The sequence below is a fragment of the Rhinoderma darwinii genome, chromosome 3 (assembly GCF_050947455.1).
Source record: "Rhinoderma darwinii isolate aRhiDar2 chromosome 3, aRhiDar2.hap1, whole genome shotgun sequence".
Classification (NCBI taxonomy): domain Eukaryota; kingdom Metazoa; phylum Chordata; class Amphibia; order Anura; family Rhinodermatidae; genus Rhinoderma; species Rhinoderma darwinii.
Genome location: NC_134689.1, coordinates 231,326,222 through 231,350,508, shown reverse-complemented (window position 1 = coordinate 231,350,508; position 24,287 = coordinate 231,326,222). Strand labels below are relative to the sequence as shown.

The 24,287-nt window shown below is 40.8% G+C and overlaps 1 protein-coding gene across 1 annotated transcript in view; it reads left to right on the top strand.

Annotated features, from left to right (window-relative positions):
• Positions 1 to 24,287, top strand: part of PLXNA4 (plexin A4) — a 715,975-nt gene that overhangs the window by 639,094 nt on the left and 52,594 nt on the right. The window contains exon 27 of the mRNA XM_075857507.1: positions 3,556 to 3,655. Coding sequence (XP_075713622.1) covers positions 3,556 to 3,655 — 100 coding nt within the window. The remainder of the gene's footprint in view (positions 1 to 3,555; positions 3,656 to 24,287) is intronic.

The window sequence follows — 24,287 nt, the reverse complement described above, 5'->3', positions numbered from 1 at the left end:
GAAGTTTTTAAAATGGGGTGATTTATGGGGGTTTGTATAGTATGGGCCCCTCAAAGCCTCTTCAGAACTGAACTGGTCCCTGAAAAAATAGGCCATTGTAATTTTCTTGAAAATGTGAGAAATTTCTGCTAATTATAAGCCTTGTAATGTCCTAGAAAAATAAAAGGATATTAAAAAAATGATATCAAGCTATAGTAGACATATGGGAAATGTTAACTAGCAACTATTTTGTGTGGTATTATTACTATCTGTCTTAGGGGGGATTCACACGAACGTGTATTGGGTCCGTGCGGGCCACGTGGTTTTCACGCGCCACGCACAGACCAATACAAGTCTATGGGGCAGTACAGACAGTCCGTGCTTTTTGCGCAGCGTTTGTCCGCTGCGCAAAAAGCGCGACATGCTCAATATCTCCGCGTATTTCGCGCATCACGCACCCATTGAAGTCAATGGGTGCGTGAAAACCACGCAGGTCGCACGGAAGCACTTCCGTGCGAACCGACTGAAACAGCGCACCAGCTGTCAAAAGGATGAATGTAAACAGAAAAGCACCACATTCTTTTCTGTTTCCAAACATCCAAACGGAGTGTCTTTGAGATGAGCGAACCCGGACAACCGAACTTCACCGGGTTCGGCCGAACTCGTTTTGGCCGAACCCGGCAAAAAAATTTCCGGTACGCGACGTCAGGAGATAGTCACTGTCCAGGGTGCTGAAAGAGTTAAACTGTTTCAGCACCCTGGACAGTGACTTCCGATCCCAATATACATGAACGTGTAAAAAAAAAAAGAAGTTCTGACTTACCGATAACTCCCGGCTTCTTCCTCCAGTCTGACCTCCCGGGATGACAATTCAGTCCAAGTGACAGCTCCAGCCAATCACAGGCCAAGCACAGGCTGCAGCGGTCACATGGACTGCGGCGTCATCCAGGGAGGTGGGGCCCGATGTCAAGAGAGGCGCGTCACCAAGGACGCGTCACCAAGGCAACGGCCGGGAGGGAAGTTCTCGGTAAGTACGAACTTTTTCTTTTTTTTTAACAGGTTACTCGATATGGTGATCGGCATTCACTGTCGAGGGTGCTGAAAGAGTTACTGCCGATCAGTTAACTCTTTCAGCACCCTGGACAGTGACTGACGTCAACTAGACTCATCTCTATGATGGCGGCTGCGCGAAAATCACGCAGCCGCGCATCATACACGGATGACACACGCAGCTGTCAAGTGGTTTTTGCGCGTGCAAAATGCCGCGTTTTTTTGCGTGCGCAAAAACGCAACGTTCGTCTGAATCAGCCCTTAAAATCAGATGCATTTAAATTTATAAAAAGCTCATTTTTGAATTATTTTTTTTTTGCTACATAAAGTCCAATGTGTCACGAGAAAACACCCATAGAATCGCTTTAATAGGTGAAAGAATTCCAACGTTTTTACCACATAAAGTGACACAAGTCAGATTTGAAAAATGAGGCTCTATCAGGAAGGTCAAAACTAGCCTTAGCGAGAAGGGGTTAAAGAAAGAAAAAAATTGGGGTAGGAATTCAGTAACCACCATATGCATAGCAAAATTATACTGCTAGCAGCATGACTAGCCTGTAACCTGCATGGCCTGTTGTACTTCATGGTGCAGGTAGTGCATTGCAAATTGGGCTAACATTTAATAATTGTTCATTGTGTAACTGGATGCTGCAAATTGTTAATTGATAGATTTTTTTTTTTACATTTTAGCAAGTTTGGCAAATATGGTTTACAATAATCTCTCATGAACACATGCCACGTATGTCCATTCATCTTCAATAGACAGTGTGACCTTACCAGGTTTCATGATATAATTCTCTATATTCAGTATGTTTATTTGTCTTGTTCATAACGATAACCATGGTTAAAATATTGATTATAATAATCATGGCAAAAATATAATAATGTTGAAAAAATATTTTTAATACCATGGACAGTCTCTAGAGCACTGTGGCAAAATCCGCCGCGGAACTATTCCTGCTAATGGCAGTACATTCCTCCCTTCCATTAACATCAATGGGAGGTTCGGGCAGAATCTGCTGAAGTTCGAGCAGGACACTTCTTTTTCCCTCTAGCTGAAATAATTAGCTAGCAGGAAAAAGAAACATCCGAATCCCATTGAAATGAATGGGAGGCGGAACTTTGCGGGCAAGATTCCTCCGTGTGAACATACCCTTATAATGCCTATAAATATGTAATATTGACTAAGGTATATACGCATCTGAGTTGGCATACAATGTCAAATGTTGAGCTATTTCATACTCATGGTTACATCATTATCTGACATTCAGGTGGCATCTTCTGGATAAATGTATGTTTTCTGGTATTTTATCACCTTTATGGGAAAGATAAAATACTCAGTGGGAGAATACAAAAGATAACGTATATTTGGAATTTTCTTATTATACATTTATGTGACAAGCCTTGGCTTTTATTATTGTATATGTTATAATAAAAGCTTACCAAAATATATAGAAAGTTATTTTTTTAAATAATAGTATACAGCAAGTTAATTCACAAGGATTATTGGTAAATATAAAAACAATATCTTTTTTTCTTCAGTGTTTCCTAGTTGCACAGTTTTAACAGTCTCTTCCACAGTATCCATTGCCCTCTACTAGCATCTTGTATATCACATACTGTATATACCTAAAGTATTTTGTGGACTCCATGTAAAAGCTATCTCCTGCTGGGTGCCAACCTCTGGTGCCAGGCCTAATGCTACAGTGTAGTTCAGCAAGATTAAATGTATTAGTGCTTTCAATCGATGGGATTATCATTTAAGCAGTAATAACACCAAAATTACATGCTTTAGCAGGCTATTATTTTGTCATTTCCCTATCTAGCTCTGCGTTATGGCTTTTTCTGTGTGATTATTCATATTTCCTGTGTTCTGCTGAGGAAATGGTAAAATGCTGTTGCTTGGTGATAACTTAATTTGCTTTATAAAAATATTTTTTTTTTGTAATGTTGAAAAAAATAATACAGCGATTATGCAACACATAAAGGGATTACCAATGCACGATTTTAATAATATTCAATATACAGTAGATCTGATTAGATTGTATGTTTTTAGAACATAATATGCAGATGCTGTACAGCTGCCGTTTAACTTCTTGGGGCTGCATCTTTGGTGAATCCATGATAATAACTCTCGAGTTAAGACGATATAATAGGATTACCTGTAGTTATATGTGAAACCACAGATAACACATAGTGATGTCATGATGTGCTATTTGTAGTTGTTAATAAATACATACCACTCTGAGATGACATCATTTTCCTCTACTGTAAGATAATAGTGCATTCCTTATGTACTACATCTGGCCTTCGCTATCAGTTAAGACATTCTGTTTTCTCATTGTACTGGCAGTAAGTCTTTGGCCCAATATACACAGGTACATTTATCATACCTATGTACAATGTATCTAGCATCATATGACTGTATAAACATGGACCATAGAAAATAAAGCTGAAACATTTATTTTGGGTAATTCGCCAGTAATGAAACACTCGACTTATATATGCATTTTTTTTCATCAACAGGTTCCAGATGGCGCAGTGGTAGCACTGGTATCTAAACAAGTCACAGCGTACAATGCAGTAAATAATTCCACCGTTTCAAGGACATCTGCCAGCAGATATGGTAAGAAATGAAATATCTACAGTATTTAGTTGTTCATTCGTTTAACCTATTATTGTTACAACCCAAACTGATCAGAAGAAAAAAAAGTGACCAAATATGCCTCTTTACTTGCAATAGGTCCTAGAGTCTGTCTTCTTTGCTGTAACCAGAATATGATAACCCTGTATTTGTGAATGAAAATAGGGAAGTCCATCTTAAATATCAGCATCTACTATGGCGATATCTTAAGCATGACCCATGACCCAAGTGCTAACACTTAAAGGGATTGTCTGAGAATTTATATTGATGGCATGTCACTAGAATATACCACCAATGTTCGATTGGCGGGCATGGTGACTGTTATAACGCCCACCGAATGCTAGAATGAAGAGGTCTGCCACGTTTCCTCCATTGCTTCAGGACGGGTTTTTTTCAGGCAGCCTCATGGATCGCCAGCTTGCTTGCACATTTTTATTAAAACCTGGAAAGCTCTTAAACTCTGTCTATGCCATGGAAAAGCAAACCTTACCCTTTGTCCTCTTTTTTTTTCATAATTAATGTACAGAATTTGGCAGGTTAAAAAGAATTGTGGTTTTGCAAATTTGGGACTTGATGATATCTTGTACTTCAAACAGAAATTCTTGCAAGGAACAGTTTCAGACTTTCCTGACAATTCGAATATGTTTAACTATATGTATAAAGTTAATAAATGATGTGGATTTCTGGAAACGAACATGTAACATCCTACCTATTGCAATGTAATTGTCACATGCTATTACACTAAGCAGTTTCCCTTTTTCCTTTGGCTCTGCTAATCTACGCAAGACATAAATGTTTCTTAGCATCATACACCAGGCATCATCCTGGTATAAGAACGTCCTTATACAAGCCGAGTTCATGTTAGATATTAAACATTCATTCGGCATACTTGTCTTGAACGGACTGTGCCACAATAAATTGTCAGGAAGGTGGACTCCGCTAATGCCAAGAGAATAACCATCAAGTGCCCGAGCCAAGCTCAGTTTGTTGGAATATTAATTGGCTATGACAGTAGCTATTATCCTACTTTGATTTGCCAAATCAGTATAATGCTAATACAGAGGACAGTTAATGTCAGTTTTGATGTAGATTCTTAGTTGGATGTCTAACACAAGTTTTACGTCTTTTCTCTACTCGTGGCTAAAATGAGATTGATTGTAGAAAATATAATACAAAAAACACCATTGAGTAGAAAGCTTGTGATCATATCTATTATATTTACATCATCATATCTTCACATATCTTTTTTAATTTTTTACATCTATTAAAAGGTTTATTATTATAGGTTAAAGAAGACTAGGAAAAACAGCTTTGTAAAATACACCATTTGTCATTTATTTTTATTTTTTTCGATATGGCATTACTGTCGACAAAATCTAAGCAGACCCCAGAACAGATTATCCAGTAACTGCATATTGCAAAAATGAGGCCATGTACACTTTTCCAACTGGACTTTTTTTATTTTTTATTTCTCCAATGCATTTAAAATATTAAAATATAAAATAAAGCAACATTGCCAGTTATAAATATCCTACTGCTTTCCATCTACAGCTCCTTTATATATATATATATATATATATATATATATATATATATATATATATATATATATATATATACTTATATATACAGTGAAGGAAATAAGTATTTGATCCCTTGCTGATTTTGCAAGTTTGCCCACTGTCAAAGACATGAACAGTCTAGAATTTTTAGGCTAGGTTAATTTTACCAGTGAGAGGTAGATTATATTTAAAAAAAAAACAGAAAATCACATTGTCAAAATTATATATATTTATTTGCATTGTGCACAGAGAAATAAGTATTTGATCCCTTTGGCAAACAAGACTTAACACTTGGTGGCAAAACCCTTGTTGGCAAGCACAGCAGTCAGACGTTTTTTGTAGTTGATGATGAGGTTTGCACACATGTTAGATGGAATTTTGGCCCTCTCCTCTTTGCAGATCATCTGTAAATCATTAAGATTTCGAGGCTGTCGCTTGGCAACTCGGATCTTCAGCTCCCTCCATAAGTTTTCGATGGGATTAAGGTCTGGAGACTGGCTAGGCCACTCCATGACCTTAATGTGCTTCTTTTTGAGCCACTCCTTTGTTGCCTTGGCTGTATGTTTCGGGTCATTGTCGTGCTGGAAGACCCAGCCACGAGCCATTTTTAATGTCCTGGTGGAGGGAAGGAGGTTGTCACTCAGGATTTGATGGTACATGGCCCCATCCATTCTCCCATTGATGCGGTGAAGTAGTCCTGTGCCCTTAGCAGAGAAACACCCCCAAAACATAATGTTTCCACCCCCATGCTTGACAGTGGGGACAGTGTTCTTTGGGTCATAGGCAGCATTTCTCTTCCTCCAAACACGGCGAGTAGAGTTAATGCCTAAGAGCTCAATTTTAGTCTCATCTGACCACAGCACCTTCTCCCAATCACTCTCAGAATCATCCAGATGTTCATTTGCAAACTTCAGACGGGCCTGTACAAGTGCCTTCTTGAGGATTTTAATCCATTACGGCATAATGTGTTACCAATGGTTTTCTTGGTGACTGTGGTCCCAGCTGCCTTGAGATCATTAACAAGTTCCCCCCGTGTAGTTTTCGGCTGAGCTCTCACCTTCCTCAGGATAAAGGATACCCCACGAGGTGAGATTTTGCATGGAGCCCCAGATCAATGTCGATTGACAGTCATTTTGTATGTCTTACATTTTCTTACTATTGCACCAACAGTTGTCTCCTTCTCACCCAGTGTCTTACTTATGGTTTTGTAGCCCTTTCCAGCCTTGTGCAGGTCTATGATCTTGTCCCTGACATCCTTAGAAAGCTCTTTGGTCTTGCCCATGTTGTAGAGGTTAGAGTCAGACTGATTAATTGAGTCTGTGGACAGGAGTCTTTTATACAGGTGAGTTGATTTGGAGCGTGTAACTGGTCTGGAGGAGGCTGAACTCTTAATGGTTGGTAGGGGATCAAATACTTATTTCTCTGTGCACAATGCAAATAAATATATAGAATTTTGACAATGTGATTTTCTGTTTTTTTTTTTTAAATATAATCTATCTCTCACTGGTAAAATTAACCTATATATATATATATATATATATATATATATATATATATATATATATATATATATATATATATATGTGTGTGTGTGTGTGTGTGTGTGTGTGTGTGTGTGTGTGTGTGTGTGTGTTAGCAAGAAGTAGGGGACAGTAGAGAACCTTTAAGTTACCCTTCGGTCCCAGAACAGAATTATAAATGTGATGGGGTATATGGAGTTATATATGAGCATCTCTGGCCAACCTGAGAACAAAGGATGTGTCTTAGACTAAGTTTGTGAAGCACTGCAGCCTTTTTGTGACAATACAAAGGGACCCCAAACTGGCAGATCTATGGCAGAGGGGAGCAACTGGAGGGCACCAGGTAATATTACTACATACAACTCGTCATATTTAAAATGTCATTGCGGGACACAGTGCACCGGCATGCACCACATCCTCTTAATAGTTTATCCAGACACAGCACGATATATATGTTTGTAGCTTCACCTTATACTGCAGTTTATTGCAGCTCCGTCCCATTCATACAATCGTATGTACAGATACTTGATTCAGCTGATTGGCGGGGCTGCCTGGAGTCGGACACCCACCATTAAATATTGATAACCTATCCTAAGGATAGGCCATCAATTTTAAAGTTCCAGAAATGCCCTTTAAGTCAGTGAATTACATATATTCATCATTCACCATTATGCAGTGTATTTAAAAAAAACAAAAACCTTAAAAAAACTGTCAATTACTGAAGTGCAATTTTTTTTGTAAACATAGATAATAATAGGAAAGTTGCAAAAGCAATGGACATCAGTTTTTGCTTTCAGGTTAGGATTTATTTATTTTTATGTGAAGTTACTGTAGGAAATATGTTAATTTCAAGCATCACATTATCACATTAATCACATTGCCTCATCTGTTACTTTTTGCTGCTAAAAAGCTGTGATAGAGTATAGAAATTATGAAAAACTTACCTTCTTCATGTTCAGTCTTTTAATTGAAATGCATATATATCAAAACTACATATATACTACAGCCCACAAAATAAATTGTAGTTATAAATATATGGACATAACCCTGACAATTAGAATCAATACATCCATTGTTTAAAGTATACCTCTAGTTATATAGAAAAATGATTGTAGTGCAAGACTTTGAAAAATAATATTTTTTCTTAATTATTTGGATGATATATTCGTGGTGTTGTATATCCCCCACCTGGATAGAGATAAATTCGTTCTCCGTAATATTGAAAGAAATGACAATAGATCCGGAGTAATAAAAATTATATTCCACTGTTACTGTCTAACATAATTTATATTGTATAGATTAATTATCTATATTATTTTGTGGAGTGAATGTGAGGTGGATTCAAATGAAGCATCCAAAGTCGAGTTGTTCATTTAACCCGCTTGGTACCATCGAGCCCAATTTGCCTTTCACCACTCCTTAGCCTTATGTAGGGGAACATATTTTCATTTCTTAATTATTTGATTAAACTAATCAGCCTCTAAACAACGATACGGGCCAGCCACGGTGCCTTCTCTGGCTGCTTCCAATGCTGCTGTCTTCAGTATGAAAAGCTAGCACCGTAGGATGTAATGTGACTCTACGGCGCTAATTCCCTTACTGAAGACAGGAAACTGCGCTATCATTTTTTTTCTATATAAATGTATATAAAAACAAATCTTAAACAAACGTGAATATGAAGATTCTGATTGTCTGGAAAGCTGCAAAAAAAGTAAACTCTGAGACCAAAAAAAAACAATAGCTATGTTGCGTTACCAATGTCATTAAATTGTTTGTGAAAAAGATCCTGGAAAACATGCAGACTAGTCATTACTGACACGCCATGTCTGTAAGCATCCTAAGGATCATTAGTTTCTGCTTTTAACCCGCAACCTTTTTCCTGGGACTGCCACTTACAAAATCAAATGTAATGAGGCATTGGTGATGTCAACATAGCTGAACAGAGAGCCTGGCTGATCTTTTCAATTAATCTCCCTTGGTACATTAACCCACTGACTGAAACCAAACCAAACTTTCTTCACTGTCTGCTAAGTCTGTGACTGTACAAAATATTGATTACTTCAGTCACTGCAATATATTTCTCATGAAATAAAATGTATTTAACACATAATAGGTTGGCTGAATTGCCATCCATGCTCTAATTCATAATGGTATCCGCTTTTTAAGGCCTATTTACATGAGTTGATAATCGGTCAGATTCCAACGCTAAAGAGCGATTATACACTATATTTTTCCCACTAAAAAAGCTGGACCACAGGGAATCTGCCTGCCAGTCCAGGCGTGCTGAACACCCAAAAACCGAAACCACTGATTATTAAATATAAACAATTATGTGAAATTCAACCTCTTTACTGAAGCTTGCCTATTGCCAAGATTGGCGTGGAAGTATATAATCCATCCCAACAACCCTTGTCTGTAATGCGTTTCCTAGGTTTCACCACAGATATGATTCTGAAGACCCACCCTTCATCTATACAGAACATGTACATGTCCACTTTTATGTGCATAAACTTTGTTGTTATCATTGCACACACAAGATATATCATCATCGAGATCTAATAAATTATTTGTAAAGCATTCTACAAGAAATAGAGGAGATCATCTCCAAAGCCAGCTCAAATGGCTGTGTCTTCTGCTGGACCTTGGACCTTTGTGGCTCATTATTGTGTCAGAGCCTTGGCCCAGGGGGATCCTCTGGTATTTTGGTCGGGCAGTCCAACCCTGTCTGTGCATTATAGAATTTATCATATAATAAAATCATGTTTTGTTTTTTTGTTTCTATTTGGCTTCATATGGAAAACTAAGTAAAACTTTCTGAAGTGGTCCTATGGAGTATAGTATGCTTTACTGTAGTTAATAGTTAGTTACTATTGGACACTTCTATGTACAGATGTAGCCATCTTTAACTTGATTCTGATAACTTGCTGCAGCATGATATCACACAACAAAAGCCATTGAAAAGTCTATGAACAAGTCAAGATAAGAGATCTAGCCATTGTTTATTTAATGCGTTAAAAGTCAAGGTAAAGATGGCTACATCTGTATTATATACTGCAAATATATGTTATTTCCAATTCTTTCTTTTCATGGTTTTAAAGGGAGAACAAAGTAACATTTTCACAGGAGAGGGGGATCAGTGCATAGCATTGCCATTGATTGAGATCCGCACAAAATAAAATACACTGGGCCATAACAATATAGTAGACTGTAGTTTACAACAACCAATAGGGAGGGGAGAAGCAATAAACCAATATTGATAAAAACAAGTTCCACAGAGGTTTATATTCATAAGAAGATAAACGTCTTAAATTAAATGAAAAGGTTTCGAAGGACTTTTCATTTGGTAAACATGGGGTCTCTGATCTGTCATCCTGCGGAATTAAGTGGTTAGGAGTCCAAACTGTTGCTGGTCAGGGCAACATGAGAGTCATTAATCTTTCACTCAAGCCAGGGGGTCCAGGTTTTGACAAAGAGTGCAAGTGAGTGGTCAGATAACTGTTTTAAAATGTATATCTGATTATTAAGGGGGGTTTCCAGTTTTATATAAATAACATTTATTCAGTGTATATATATTAAAAGTTCTACGACGTTTCCGCTAAATACATCAGTAGTTGCCGCACAAATCTCTCTGGTAGCTTTATACAATGTATCAGTCAGGAGTCCAGGCTGTTTATCTCACTGAGCATTGCCTAGACTGGTAGGAATTGTATAGAAACATAGAATTTAACAGCAAAAAAACAAACCTACAGATTCAAACAGTCTGCAAGTAAAAGTAGAAGTGTACATGTTTTGTATTGGTAGAGGGTCGGCCTTCAAAATCATATCCTTTGGTGGGACCAAGAAAACGCAGTACAAACCAGTGTTGTTGAGGTTTATAGTTCCACGCCAATATTGGCAACGGGGAATCCATAATAAAGAGTTTGAATTGCACAAAACATGTTTAGATTTAATAATGAGTGGTTTAGGTTCATGTGTGTTCAGGAATAATAATTGCAACCAGATCCGAGTACCTTGTTAGACACTTCCCAGCTAAGAGCAGTTCTAGCTATGTACTGATTGCAGTCTCTGAATGTAAACAAGAGTGTTCCTATACACTGACAGCTAATAAATACCTTGAAAATGGTGAGGAATTAAAACGTTTCATTTATACAGCAATTAAGCATTAGTTACATAAAACCGGAAAAGCCCTTTAAGCCGTTCCAATATGGAAGGAGGATGTTTTTGTACCCAATAAAATGGGAAGCCAATAGATAAATCAATACAGCAAATGTTATTTATGATAAGTATTAATGGGTTTGACCAGTAGTACCAAAGGCAAAAAAAAGTACTCCTGTTTGTGTCAGTATTCCAAAAGGGCCTGATGTGTGGGCAGTGCCACATAGTACCATTTAGAGAAATAAGGATAAATTAAGTGACAAAAAAATATATGTAATTGTAACTCTGTATTTATAAAACTAAAACTGCCGTAATCCTACTTATGTTGCGCCGACAGATGAATATATGAATGGATAGATTGGAAGACAGAAAGAAAAATTAAAATATTATTTAGAATTGGTAGAATTTCAGTGCCATTCCCCATTTGAAGTGAAAATCTGTGTGACAATAATGCTATGGAGGTAGTTGAAATGGTTAGAAATGTGTTTAGAAACATACTATAGATTTCTATAATCTAATTTGCTCTTGAGCATGTGTTAATTATGTTCTTACCCACTCATATCCATACTTAAAGGTTCAATCTATAGTTCTAAAAAGCCATCACCCTCCCTCAACAATAATTAAAGTTTCCTAATTCAAAGGTTAATAAATTCTATAATTAACAGTAATTCATGGTTGTTTCACTGCATGATACCTTCATTATTTAAAATAAAATCCTCAATTAAATCCTTCCATAACTGAGTTATTTAATTTTTTACTTTGAACATTTCTTAACCGCTTCATGACGGGGGTGATTTGGGGCCTTAACAACCAGACATTATTCACATATTTTTGTTATGCAGCTGTTTCTAGTGGCTAGATTTATTGTTAGATATGCTATCCAAATGTTTTTGTCTATTCTTTTATTATACATTATATGACTAGTGTTTCCCTTTTTAGCATTACTAAATGGTCACAGTCGTTTCAACAAATTTATTCGTATCTGATGGCCACTGTAACTACTATGCAAACTGCAATTGACTTTATCCCAAAAATAATTTTTGCTAGAAAAATTGCATTAATTTGCCGGCCACTAGGTGTCGCCCTTCTTTCTATCTTGCTGTCCACTGCCTGTTAAGAGTAATACGTCTCTAGCAGCAGAGATGCCGAGACGGATCACAGGAAGTGGTGGTGGGCCCATGCAGGCATCAGGCACGCTCCCGGCTCTATCTCTCCTCCGGCTCTCCTCTCTGTGATATTCATCCAGAAAAAACACAGAGGAGGGGTTTAGTACTGGACGGCTGCCCATTGGACAATGCATGTGAGAGCTCCCGTGGAGTCGTAATGCATGATGGGACGATAAGGTAGCGCTAGTGTAACACTTACTTTACATGCCCCCTGTAATTGAGTCAACAAAAAGAAGCTGAGCCAGACTATCGTATCGCTGAGGTTGGATTGAATAGAGCCACGACTAAAATAAAGGCATCGCATAGTATCAGTAGCAAATAAGTAAGTACAATATGTACTCATTTTAGATTTGGATGAAATGAAAGGTACGCTTTAACTTTAAAGCAGGTAAAAAAAACCACATTTTTTTACTTTGCAGTCTTAGGCCCCATGCACACAACTGTAATTTTGATCCGCAATTATGGACTATAATTGCGTATCAAATACTGATCCATTCATTGCCATGGCCAACGGACACATTCCTGTATATTTACGAGAAGGTATCTGGGGTGTACAAAGCATCCGTAAAAAATAGGACATGTCCTATTTTTTTATTTTACGGACCGTGCTCCCATACTTTATAATGAAGGTGACTGTCTGAGGCCGGATGTGCCCATAATCACGGACCTTGATTACGGCTACGGCCGTGTGCAGGGGGCCTTATAAAGTGAAATCACTTTTAAAATAGCTAAAAGAGGGTTGTAGCATTGGTTTGTATTTGCCCAATATATAATGTTAGGTTTCTGTCTTATTTTTCTATTGTTAGGTTTACACTCTTTAAAGGGACAAACTAAAAAACATCCTATCTTTTTTATTCCAATCTGGGTTTTGTTATACTGAGCAGCTGTTATTACAAAATCAATCCCAAGAGAATCACACGATCACCAAGAGATATATTGGGTCCAGTACAGCTTAGTAAGGTGCTCTCGTTCCTTATTAAATCCTTATAAGTGCACTGAGTCCATAGATTTAAAAAAAGAAGAGGGACACTTACAGATGTAGCCAAGTTTACCTCGACTCTGATAACTTGCTGCAGCGTAATATCACACAAGAAAGGCCACTGAAAAAAATCAAGTTAACATTTTTTGAAACTGTGTATTTCATGCGGTTAAAAGTCAAGATAAGATGGCTACATCTGTACTTACACACTTGCCTGAGTTTTCCTGCCGGTTCTTAGTTTACTTCTACGCTCCAAAAACTTATTGACAGAATATTGGCTTCCTATGAAACGAACCTTAGTGTAATATGGGTATGTTAGGGAAATAAAATGATGAGCCCTTATGGAGAATAATGTTGGTGCTGCATACTGTAATAATGGTTAATAAATAAATGAGACTTATTGAGTTGTACATTTGCCGTATACCTATTTGGTGACATCAGCAACAGTATGCAGCAGCATCAGTAACAAGTGAGTCCCATGCATTAAGAATTTGTAAAGGTATATGATCTCATTTAGGACATTTAGCAGATGTTTTATATTTCCTATTTCTGAGTAGTTTCAAAATTCATGAAATGTTGTAGCTGTTCCAGGTTAGTAACATACAGTGAACATGCAAGTTCATTGTTATCACTTCTGTAGGAACACAAAAATATAGAATCTCCCCCCACTGCAGATAACAGAAACACTGCAGTCACTTAATCTCCTGGGGAGCGCCATCCACTGATGCGAATGAGCCAAGAAGACTCATTAATATTCATTTCTGAAGTGTTGCTGCAATTAATGAAAGACACTGTGACCTTTTCAAAGATATTTTCCCCTTACGCTCCTTGTTATTGCCAAGTTGGGGAAAAAAAGAGCATGAGAAATCATCAATTTCCGTATACAACAGTCGGTGTCCAAATGAACATGCCACTTACCCGGTAATTATAATCGAACTCAGGACGCATTAACAGTGCTCTTTAAGACAATGTAGGAATCATCTGTAAAGCTGCTGTGTGTTAATAACCACATAAAATACATCATTAAACATGGTTAAACTTTACAGGGATGTAATTAGCAGTATTAATTTCATTCAGTGGAGCATTGCCACAAATACAGCACTGGCACTACCCCTTTTTTTTTTTCTTTTGCATAATGATTTGACCTCGCTGCATTGGGATGCTCTGTACAGCATGTGAATTCTTCAATTAGACTAAGAATGTCTCGTTGTTTTATTACCCTTTTGAAGGTCTTAGGAAGATGTGTGATCTGAAATTGTGAACCACTGTAGTTTAACAGGTGTAAAGAAATGTAGAGGTTATAAGATTCAGTGGTGTTAAACTCATATCCCAAGTGTTACATTTATAAAGCAATGTTAATGTTCTCATTAATCTTGCCCAAACCAGTGCAATTACATACTGTAAAAAATAGCTTTCTCAACATAGTAACATAGTACAAAAGCATATACTTATCATATTCTATATCACATGGACTGAGACTTTGTAACAGTCCAAATATTACAAAGGAAAACACCTCAATATGGTGCTCCAAAATAGAAACAGCCTGTACCAAGAATATGGAAAAATGTGAGCATATACACATATAAATTTAACAAGGGTGGAATAACTCCCCTATCCACTAGGGATGTGGATCCTAAATATAATGAATTAAAAAAAATATTAGCAATAAAACATAGAAAATATTAATAAATATAAATATATGCTGCAAAACGCCAGAGGTAATTAATACATGAATATAGTATAATAAATATAATAAATGAACATAGTTTGCAAGGTTTAAAAAAAGTTAACCCTACAGTGTTGGTCCAGAGGAAGTCAAAATCCCTATGTGTAGTTGCCGACTGCCTCAATTTTTGCCGATAAATTGTAATATTTTATGTTTCAAGAAACGACAGGAATTAATAAATTACATAAATAAATGTAATCAATAATAATAATAATAAATAGAACATCAAAAAGACCATAGCGAAAAATATAACTGGTAATAAACCAATAACAATAGGAAAATGGGACCATATCCACTATTAAAATAATGATGGCTAATTATAATTTAGCATATAATAAGGACCTTTGGATAAAAGCAAAGAAGAAAGAATACAGCAGTAGAGCTAAAAATCATGTAAATGCATTTCACCGAACCACTGTTGACTCGGTCAGGGTTAGATGGTTCTGACTAACATTTTGGGTGCTTATTTATCAGCAGTGCACCCTAGTAGCACCCTAATTTCCAATTTAATGGAAAATGCTGTTCTTTTACCATTTTTCAGTGTCACATAAAAATGCTACACATATTGCTAGATCTTTACTCCATTTCCATTGCGTGAGTTGAAATTGGTATCTTTTCCTTTAATAGTATACACAATGATAAATGCAAACCACTTTGAACACGATTACTACTTTAATAGATTAGACTATAATTATTTAGAAATTATTTCATACTTGTTTTTGACATTGAAACCACTATTTCATTTTCAACTCTTGCTTATTATTGCAACTGAGTTTCTAACGGAGTGCAGCATAACAAGAGAAGGGGTTTTCACATGTCAGTCCTCATAAGGGTTGTGCCTCATGCTGATATTTATGGTATAGTCTTGTATGGTTTAGATTGAAATAATACTAAGTGCTTATAACCAGTGTGTGAGTTGGAGCTGTAAACTACAAAGTTATAATAATTTTGACAAGCTCTTGCAGACATATTCCTCTTGTCAGAAAGGTGACAGGTAGCTGTTAAATGAAACCACTCAATGCTTGTTCAATTGGCAATAATAACGATACAGTATAATTTCAACGCATGGTATCTGGGATCCATACAGAAAATCGTTGTCTCACATCCGTCTGTCTCTTTTAGAAGTAATTTGTCATTTGTTCAAGTACTTTATAGCAGCATTGTTTTAACGCAAAATGGAAAAAACCCTCACTAGGTGAACTTATTTTACCAATTTTTTTCAATGTTTGGATTATACGTATTATTACGTATTATCATCATGTTCTACATTTTTATTTCTACCGTGCTTTATTGTTACATTTCATTATGAACTATTATTGCTATATTTTTAATTGGGAATACATTATTTATTTTAACAGAGAAATTAGTCATAATTCTCATTATAGTAGAAAAGGAGTGATATATAGAAAAATGTGATGTATAATGTTGAGATGTCAGCTTTTGCCAAAGCCATACTAGAGATTGAGATGTAATTTATTCGATTTAAACTTTGTTATATAGAGAGAATGACATTAGCAAACTTTCGATACATCATTTTAGTAGTCCAGTATGCACAGGACTAGAGATGAGCGAACCGGGACAACCGAACCCGGTTTCGGCCGAACCCGTTTTGACCGAACCCGGCTACATTTTGGCGCCTGCCACATGTTAGATCTAAAATGGAGGATTTCAAAATATCACCTGACATCAGGCTAACCCATAATGCCTTGCAAACGTCTCTCCCAGCCAATCGGGAGGCAGCATACGGGCGGGCTCAAGCCTGCAATAAAAGTCTATGCACGGAGCTCAGCGGCCATTTTAGAGACAGGAGCTGTAGGGATAGCATCTCTGTGAAGTAAGGGTAAGCTTTAGGAATCTAAAAGCCAGGAATCCAGCAATCGAAGGGGCTCATCCACTACAGCGGGAGTCTACTCAACTCTCAAAAATCAACATCCAAATTGCAATACAAATTCTCCATTTGCCAAGCCAGTGTGTGAATAAGCTTTTATAAGGGGCTCATCCCCGTTGCATGGGTTAACATCCAACTTGCAATCCAGGCAGGCAGCTGTAGTACTACAACGCCCAGCATTCCCTGAGTGCACAGTGGCTGATAGAAATTCTCATTCATTGCCATTTGCCAAGCCAGTGTGTGAATAAGCTTTTAGAAGGGGCTCATCCCCGTTGCATGTGTTAACATCCAACTTGCAATCCAGGCAGGCAGCTGTAGTACTACAACTGCCAGCATTCCCTGAGTGCACAGTGGCTGATAGAAATTCTCATTCATTGCCATTTGCCAAGCCAGTGTGTGAATAAGCTTTTAGAAGGGGCTCATCCCCGTTGCATGGGTTAACATCCAACTTGCAATCCAGGCAGGCAGCTGTAGTACTACAACGCCCAGCATTCCCTGAGTGCACAGTGGCTGATAGAAATTCTCATTCATTGCCATTTGCCAAGCCAGTGTGTGAATAAGCTTTTAGAAGCGGCTCATCCCCGTTGCATGGGTTAACATCCAACTTGCAATCCAGGCAGGCAGCTGTAGTACTACAACGCCCAGCATTCCCTGAGTGCACAGTGGCTGATAGAAATTCTCATTCATTGCCATTTGCCAAGCCAGTGTGTGAATAAGCTTTTAGAAGGGGCTCATCCCCGTTGCATGTGTTAACATCCAACTTGCAATCCAGGCAGGCAGCTGTAGTACTACAACTGCCAGCATTCCCTGAGTGCACAGTGGCTGATCGAAATTCTCATTCATTGCCATTTGCCAAGCCAGTGTGTGAATAAGCTTTTAGAAGGGGCTCATCCCCGTTGCATGGGTTAACATCCAACTTGCAATCCAGGCAGGCAGCTGTAGTACTACAACGCCCAGCATTCCCTGAGTGCACAGTGGCTGATAGAAATTCTCATTCATTGCCATTTGCCAAGCCAGTGTGTGAATAAGCTTTTAGAAGCGGCTCATCCCCGTTGCATGGGTTAACATCCAACTTGCAATCCAGGCAGGCAGCTGTAGTACTACAACGCCCAGCATTCCCTGAGTGCACAGTGGCTGATAGAAATTCTCATTCATTGCCATTTGCCAAGCCAGTGTGTGAATAAGCTTTTTCAGCCAGTCCAAATAATATTTTATAAGGGCCTCATTCCTCTAGTAGGGGAAGGGGTTTTGATTCAACTTGCTGCACTCCAGCAGTGAAATGTCTGGTAAAAAAAAAGGTTGTGAAAGGATGGTGTAGAGGAAAAAACACCCATGCCATGTCCTCTTCCAGTCCAAATGTTGGATCTGTTGGTGCCAGACCCAGTACCAGCATTTGGGGCACAAGACATGTGCCCAGTTCTACTAGTAGCAGCAGCCATGTGCCTGCTGGTAGTAGTAGCAGTATCAGCAAGCCAGACTTGTCCATCTCCTCCGGTGGGCGGGTTACTTTAGACAATACGGCCATTGTGGACTGGTTGGCTGGCTCGCGGTCATCTCAGCAGGAAGACTCTGACGATCTGGCTTCAAGCCAGGTTTCGTTGGATTCCAGATCCTCTACAGTTCCTTGGCACAGTGACAGTAGTAATATGGGTATTTCTAGCGTTTCCATTCCATCATCTATGTCTTCACTCCCCCTTCCTAGTGGGAAGCCATCTTTCCTGAGAGCCCTAAGAGACATCTCCTCGGGTGCGAAGGAAGATACTGAACAATATAGTGATGATGATTTGTTTTCCGCGAGTCAGCCAACGGAGTGTGTTGCGGCGGTGGTGGAGGTGGAAGCGGTGTCCGAGACGCACAGCTGTGGTAGTGGGGGTGTTGGTGGTAGCCACGGTGGCAGACGCAGTAATGAGGGGGGGCATGGAGCCCGCCATGATGTCACATCACATTCACAACACAGTGACAGAAGTGGCGGGGATGATGAGGAGGGCTATGATGATGTTGTTTTAGACAGGATGTGGGAACCAGGTGACGAGTTGATGACGGCGTCAGAGGAGGAGAGTAGTAGTGGCGGCACTGGCAGTAATAAACAGCCAAGCCGAGGTAGGGGCAGAAGACAATCTGCAAAACGTTGCAGCGGTAGGGTCAGCTCAGGAGCCGGTGATGGCGACACTGCTGCTACTGGTGTAGGCTCCCGAAAAAAGCCTGCCAGACAAGGGGCAAGCTCGGGTGGTGGTGGTGGACGTGGTACTACCTCTTTACGGTACTCTGCCGTGTGGCAATTTTTCTGTACCTTCCCGGAAGACGAAAACATGGCACAGTGCCGTATCTGCAAGCAGAAAGTAAGGCGTTGGCAGGGCAGCAATGTAGGAACTACCGCTCTACGTAAACACATGGAGCGGCCATGTGGGACAATCGACATGCCCCACCATCATGTACATCTAATGAAGACCCCTCTGCCGCTGCTGCTGCTGCTCCGAGTCCCTGTCATCTAAGTAGTAGCCAGGCCTTATCCACCATCTCGTTGTCGTCATCATCATTGTCATCTACTGCTCCTCTTACGTCCCGTCAGTTATCCATTACGGAATCGTTGTCCAATAAGCAACAATATATACCCAGTCATCCACTTGTCGTGCGGCTTAATTCACACCTGGCTAAGTTGTTGGTGGTGCAGTCGCTGCCGTACCACCTGGTCGACTCCGCCGGCTTCAAGCAATTGATGGCGTGCACTCAGCCTAGGTGGCGAATACCTAGCCGCCATTACTTCTCCAAGACAGCTGTCCCTGCCTTGCACAAGCACGTGGAGGAAAAGGTGTGCCAGTCCTTGCAATTATCCGTGTGCAGCAGGGTACATGCCACCGTCGACACGTGGAGCAGCAACTATGGGCAGGGACAGTACATGTCTTTCACGGCCCACTGGGTCAATATTTTGCAGTCCGATGCACCACCGCAGCAATGCCAGGCATTACCACCTCCACGCTTGTATCTTTCTGGTTCAACTCCGGACACCAGGCGCCTACCATCCTCCTCCTCCTACTCCTCCTCCTCCTCCTTGCCCTCCTCAATGGAGGTCTTCCCGTTCCCGACAGGACACAGCGTATCTTCCACTCCTCCTCCCTCCTCTTTTCATAGGTGCAAGGTGAAGCGCCACAAAGCTGTCTTACACCTGCTGAGCCTGGGCGAGAAAAGCCACACAGGGCAGGAGCTGCTGCTGTGCATCAAGGAGGAAATCGCACGCTGGCTGTCTCCTCTGAAACTCACACTGGGCAATGTTGTCTCTGATAACGGGTAGAACGTTGTGGCTGCACTGCGTCTAGGTCACCTGACACACGCTCCTTGCATGGCACATGTGATCAATCTGGTCATAATACGCTTCTTAAAGTCATATGTTGGTTTGAAGGGTGTGCTGGCCATGTCCAGGAGGGTTTGCGTTCGCTTTAGACGTTCGTATGCATTTAAGCACGCCCTCCTGGACTTGCAGCGTCAAAATAATCTCCCAGAACACTGATTTGCAATGTTCCAACACACTGGAATTCCACCCTGCACATGTTGGACCATCTGTACGAACAGCGGAAAGCCGTGAATGATTTCCTGATGCAGCAGACGGGCAGCGTTTGGAGCCAGTGTAATTTCGAGCTCAGGTACTGGCAGCTGGTTAGAGACGCATGTCGTGTTTTGAGGCCCTTTGAAGAGGCCACACGATTTGTGAGCCGTGACGCTAGCGATGTTATGCCGCTGATATTCATTCTGGAGCAAACGATCACAGCGATGATTCAGCAAAGGATGGAGTAAGGATCACATCTGGCTATGGATGTTGAGGAGGAGGAGGAGGAGGATGAGGATGAGGAAACAGGACCTGAAGAGGAGCTGGATTTGGAGATGGAATCACAGTAATGGATAGGGGACGAGGCAGCCGCAGAATATGACAGTGATTATGATGACGAGTCTGGCGACGACCTTGATGATGGACAACCATGGCAGTATGGGGCGGAGATGGAACCAACCGGGCCCTCTGAAACGCTGGCCAGGATGGCGAGCTGTATGCTTCGTTACTTGCGCGCTGACTGTCGTATTGTTAGCATGAAGCAAAGAGATGAGTACTGGATAGCCACACTTTTAGACCCTCGGTATAAAGCCAGAATGGGGGAGTTTTTTGCGCCTTCCGAGAGGGAGGCAAAATTGGCTTATTATCGAGAGAAGCAATGCAGCCAGCTTGTCACGGCTTTCAAACGGCAAACACCTGCTGCAAGCATGTCTGACCGGGGGGCCACTCTCCGCTCCCCACTGTCTCATCGTTCCACCGCCTCTGGCAGAGCTACCTCTGCAATAGGCTGCAGCAGCGGCAGTGGCAGCAGCAGCAGCAGCCAATTCAGTTTGGAAAATATGAGGACAACATTTTTATATCCAATACCCCGACCTGACACACATCGTAGTCACCAAAGGGATGTTCACCATCACCAGCACCTAAACAACCAGGTTCACTCGTACCTGGACTGTGCCTTTTCTCCGTCAGAAATCCTGATCCCAGACCCCATGGACTTCTGGGCCAGCAGATTGGATCATTGGCAAGAACTGGACCAGTTTGCCATGGGTGTACCGTCTTGTCCACCCTCCAGTGTAGCGTCAGAGAGGGTATTCAGCGCGGCAAGGGGCTTCGTCACCCCTAAGCGAACAAGATTGTCTGCCAACAGCTTGGAAAATCTCACGTTTCTGAAAATGAATCAAGCGTGGATCGGTGAGGATTTTAAAACCCCTGTGCCTGATGCCACTGATTAGATCTGACATTGCTGCTGCTGCTGCCGCTGCCGCCTGCTACTGCCGCCTGCTACTACGGGATTCTGTCCACTCTTTTTTTAATGTGCCGCTGTTGGTGCTGCTACTACTTCTACCACCAATCCACCCCCAGTGCCGTCTGCTACAAGCAGGCCTGCCCCACCACAGGGCTTTGTCCTGTGACTGTCCAGTCTCTTTTAATGTGCTGCTACTACTACTACCACCACCCTTGCTGTCCGTTGGCTACCTCTACTACCACCAATACACCTCCACTGCCGTCTGCTACAAGCAGGCCTGAGGCCTGCCCCACCACAGGGCTTTGTCCTGTGACTGTCCAGTCTCTTTTAATGTGCTGCTACTACTACTACTACCACCACCACCACCCTTGCTGTCCGTTGGCTACCTCTACTACCACCAATACACCTCCACTGTCATCTGCTACAATCAGGCCTGCCCCACCACAGGGCTTTGTCCTGTGACTGTCCAGTCTCTTTTAATGTGCTGCTGCTACTACTACTACTACTACTACCACCACCCGTGCTGTCCGTTGGCTACCTCTACTACCACCAATACACCTCCACTGCTGTCTGCTACAAGCAGGCCTGGAGGGCTTGTGAAAAGCCATTGCTTGTTGCTTTTAAATCCATGTATGGATGAACCCTGGCAGGCATCTGCCAATAAAAAGGGTAAATTTTTGGAGGGCTTGTCAAAAGCCACTGCTTGTTGCTTTTACATCCATGTATGGATGAACCCCGGCAGGCATCTGCCAATAAAAAGGGTACATTTTTGGAGGGCTTGTCAAAAGCCATTGCTTGTTGCTTTTACATTCATATATCTGTATGGATGAACCCCGGCAGGCATCTGCCAATAAAAGGGTAAATTTTTGGAGGGCTTGTCAAAAGCCATTGCTTGTTGCTTTTACATCCATGTATGGATGAACCCCGGCAGGCATCTGCCAATAAAAAGGGTACATTTTTGGAGGGCTTGTCAAAAGCCATTGCTTGTTGCTTTTACATTACATCCATATATGGATGAACCCCGGCAGGCATCTGCCAATAAAAAGGGTAACTTTTTGGAGGGCTTGTCAAAAGCCATTGCTTGTTGCTTTTACATCCATGTATGGATGAACCCCGGCAGGCATCTGCCAATAAAAAGGGTACATTTTTGGAGGGCTTGTGAAAAGCCATTGCTTGTTGCTTTTACATCCATATATCTGTATGGATGAACCCCGGCAGGCATCTGCCAATAAAAGGGTAAATTTTTGGAGGGCTTGTCAAAAGCCATTGCTTGTTGCTTTTACATCCATGAATGGATGAACCCCGGCAGGCATCTGCCAATAAAAAGAGTAAATTTTTGGAGGGCTTGTCAAAAGCCATTGCTTCTTCTTTTACCACCTTATATGTATGAACCCTGGCAGGCATCTGCCGCCAAAAATTGTTAATTTTTGTACCTTTTTTAACAATGCATTAAGCATACAACATCCACAAGTGCAGTTGTTTCTGTTAGTTATCACCGTGTCCCATCCGTTTTCCTATAGCCATACATGTTGGCGTAACTTTGACACTAACTTTGCCTTAAAGACAGCTCAAAAGTACTTGGATACACTCATGGGTGACCTAAGAGTGTTATACAGGGCTTCTAGGGCATTTAAACAGTGTTATACACAATTTTTATGGGCTTTCGTGAATTACAGGTTCGGTCAGAACTAGTTCGGTCAGAATCGAACTTTTTCATGAAATTCGGCGAACCAGCCGAACCAAACTTTTCATAAGTTCGCTCATCTATACACAGGACCATTGATGTGCCAGGGTAGGAAAACTTTACAGACATCTACAGCACGTGCGTACAGATGCTCATCGAACACCCATCTCTTCATTTTTAGTTTTTGACCCTAAATTTGGACTTTTGGAGGATTCTAATGTTCCCTGATTGTTCTTAACCCCTTCCCGCTCCTTGACGTACTATTACGTCATGGCAGCTCTATCGTTCGCGCTCCATGCCGTAATAGTACGTCTTGCAGTTAGAACAGCGGTGCGCGCGCCCGGCGCGTTCATGCGCTGTGATAGCTGCTGTTTCTGACAGCAGGCTATCACGGCATAATGGGACGGGACCATTTACTATGGTCCCGCCTCGCCGATCGCCGCTATTGGCTAGTCAGTGAGTAACTAGCCAATAGCAGCGATCGGTCTCATTCAGCACAGCAGTGCTCGAGCCCGGCGTTCCTGAGCTGTGATAGCTGCTGTTTCTGACAGCATGCTATCACAGCATAATGGGCCGGGACCATTTACTATGGTCCCGCCTCGCCGATCGCCGCTATTGGCTAGTCAGTGAGTAACTAGCCAATAGCAGCGATCATTCTCGTCACTTCCTCTCTCTGACCTCACATCCTGCTGCAACCGCCCTGAACGCCCTGTTGGAGTTAGCGAGGCGTTGAGATCGGTTGTGAGCAGAGAGTCAGAGAGAAAAGAAGTGAAAAAAAGTGAAAAAAAGTTTCTAAAACAACGTTTTTTTTGCTTCCCACCACCCCATCCACTACCCACTCCTGTTCCCTTCCTCTTTGAGTTCTACCCACGTTTTTTGGTCAGTGATCTCCTATCACTGACCACTTTTCAGTCTTCAGGACCACATTTCTTGGTCCCTGGGGATTTTTTTTTCATTTTTTTCTATATAAAACATAAAACAAAAAAAAAAATATAAAAAGAAAAAAAAGAAACAAAAAAAAATAGTTAGTTTAGCCAATTTTGAAAATTTAACTGGTTAGTTTAGTATTAGCCCCTTCCCGCTCCTTGACGTACTATTACGTCATGGCAGCTCTATCGTTCGCGCTCCATGCCGTAATAGTACGTCT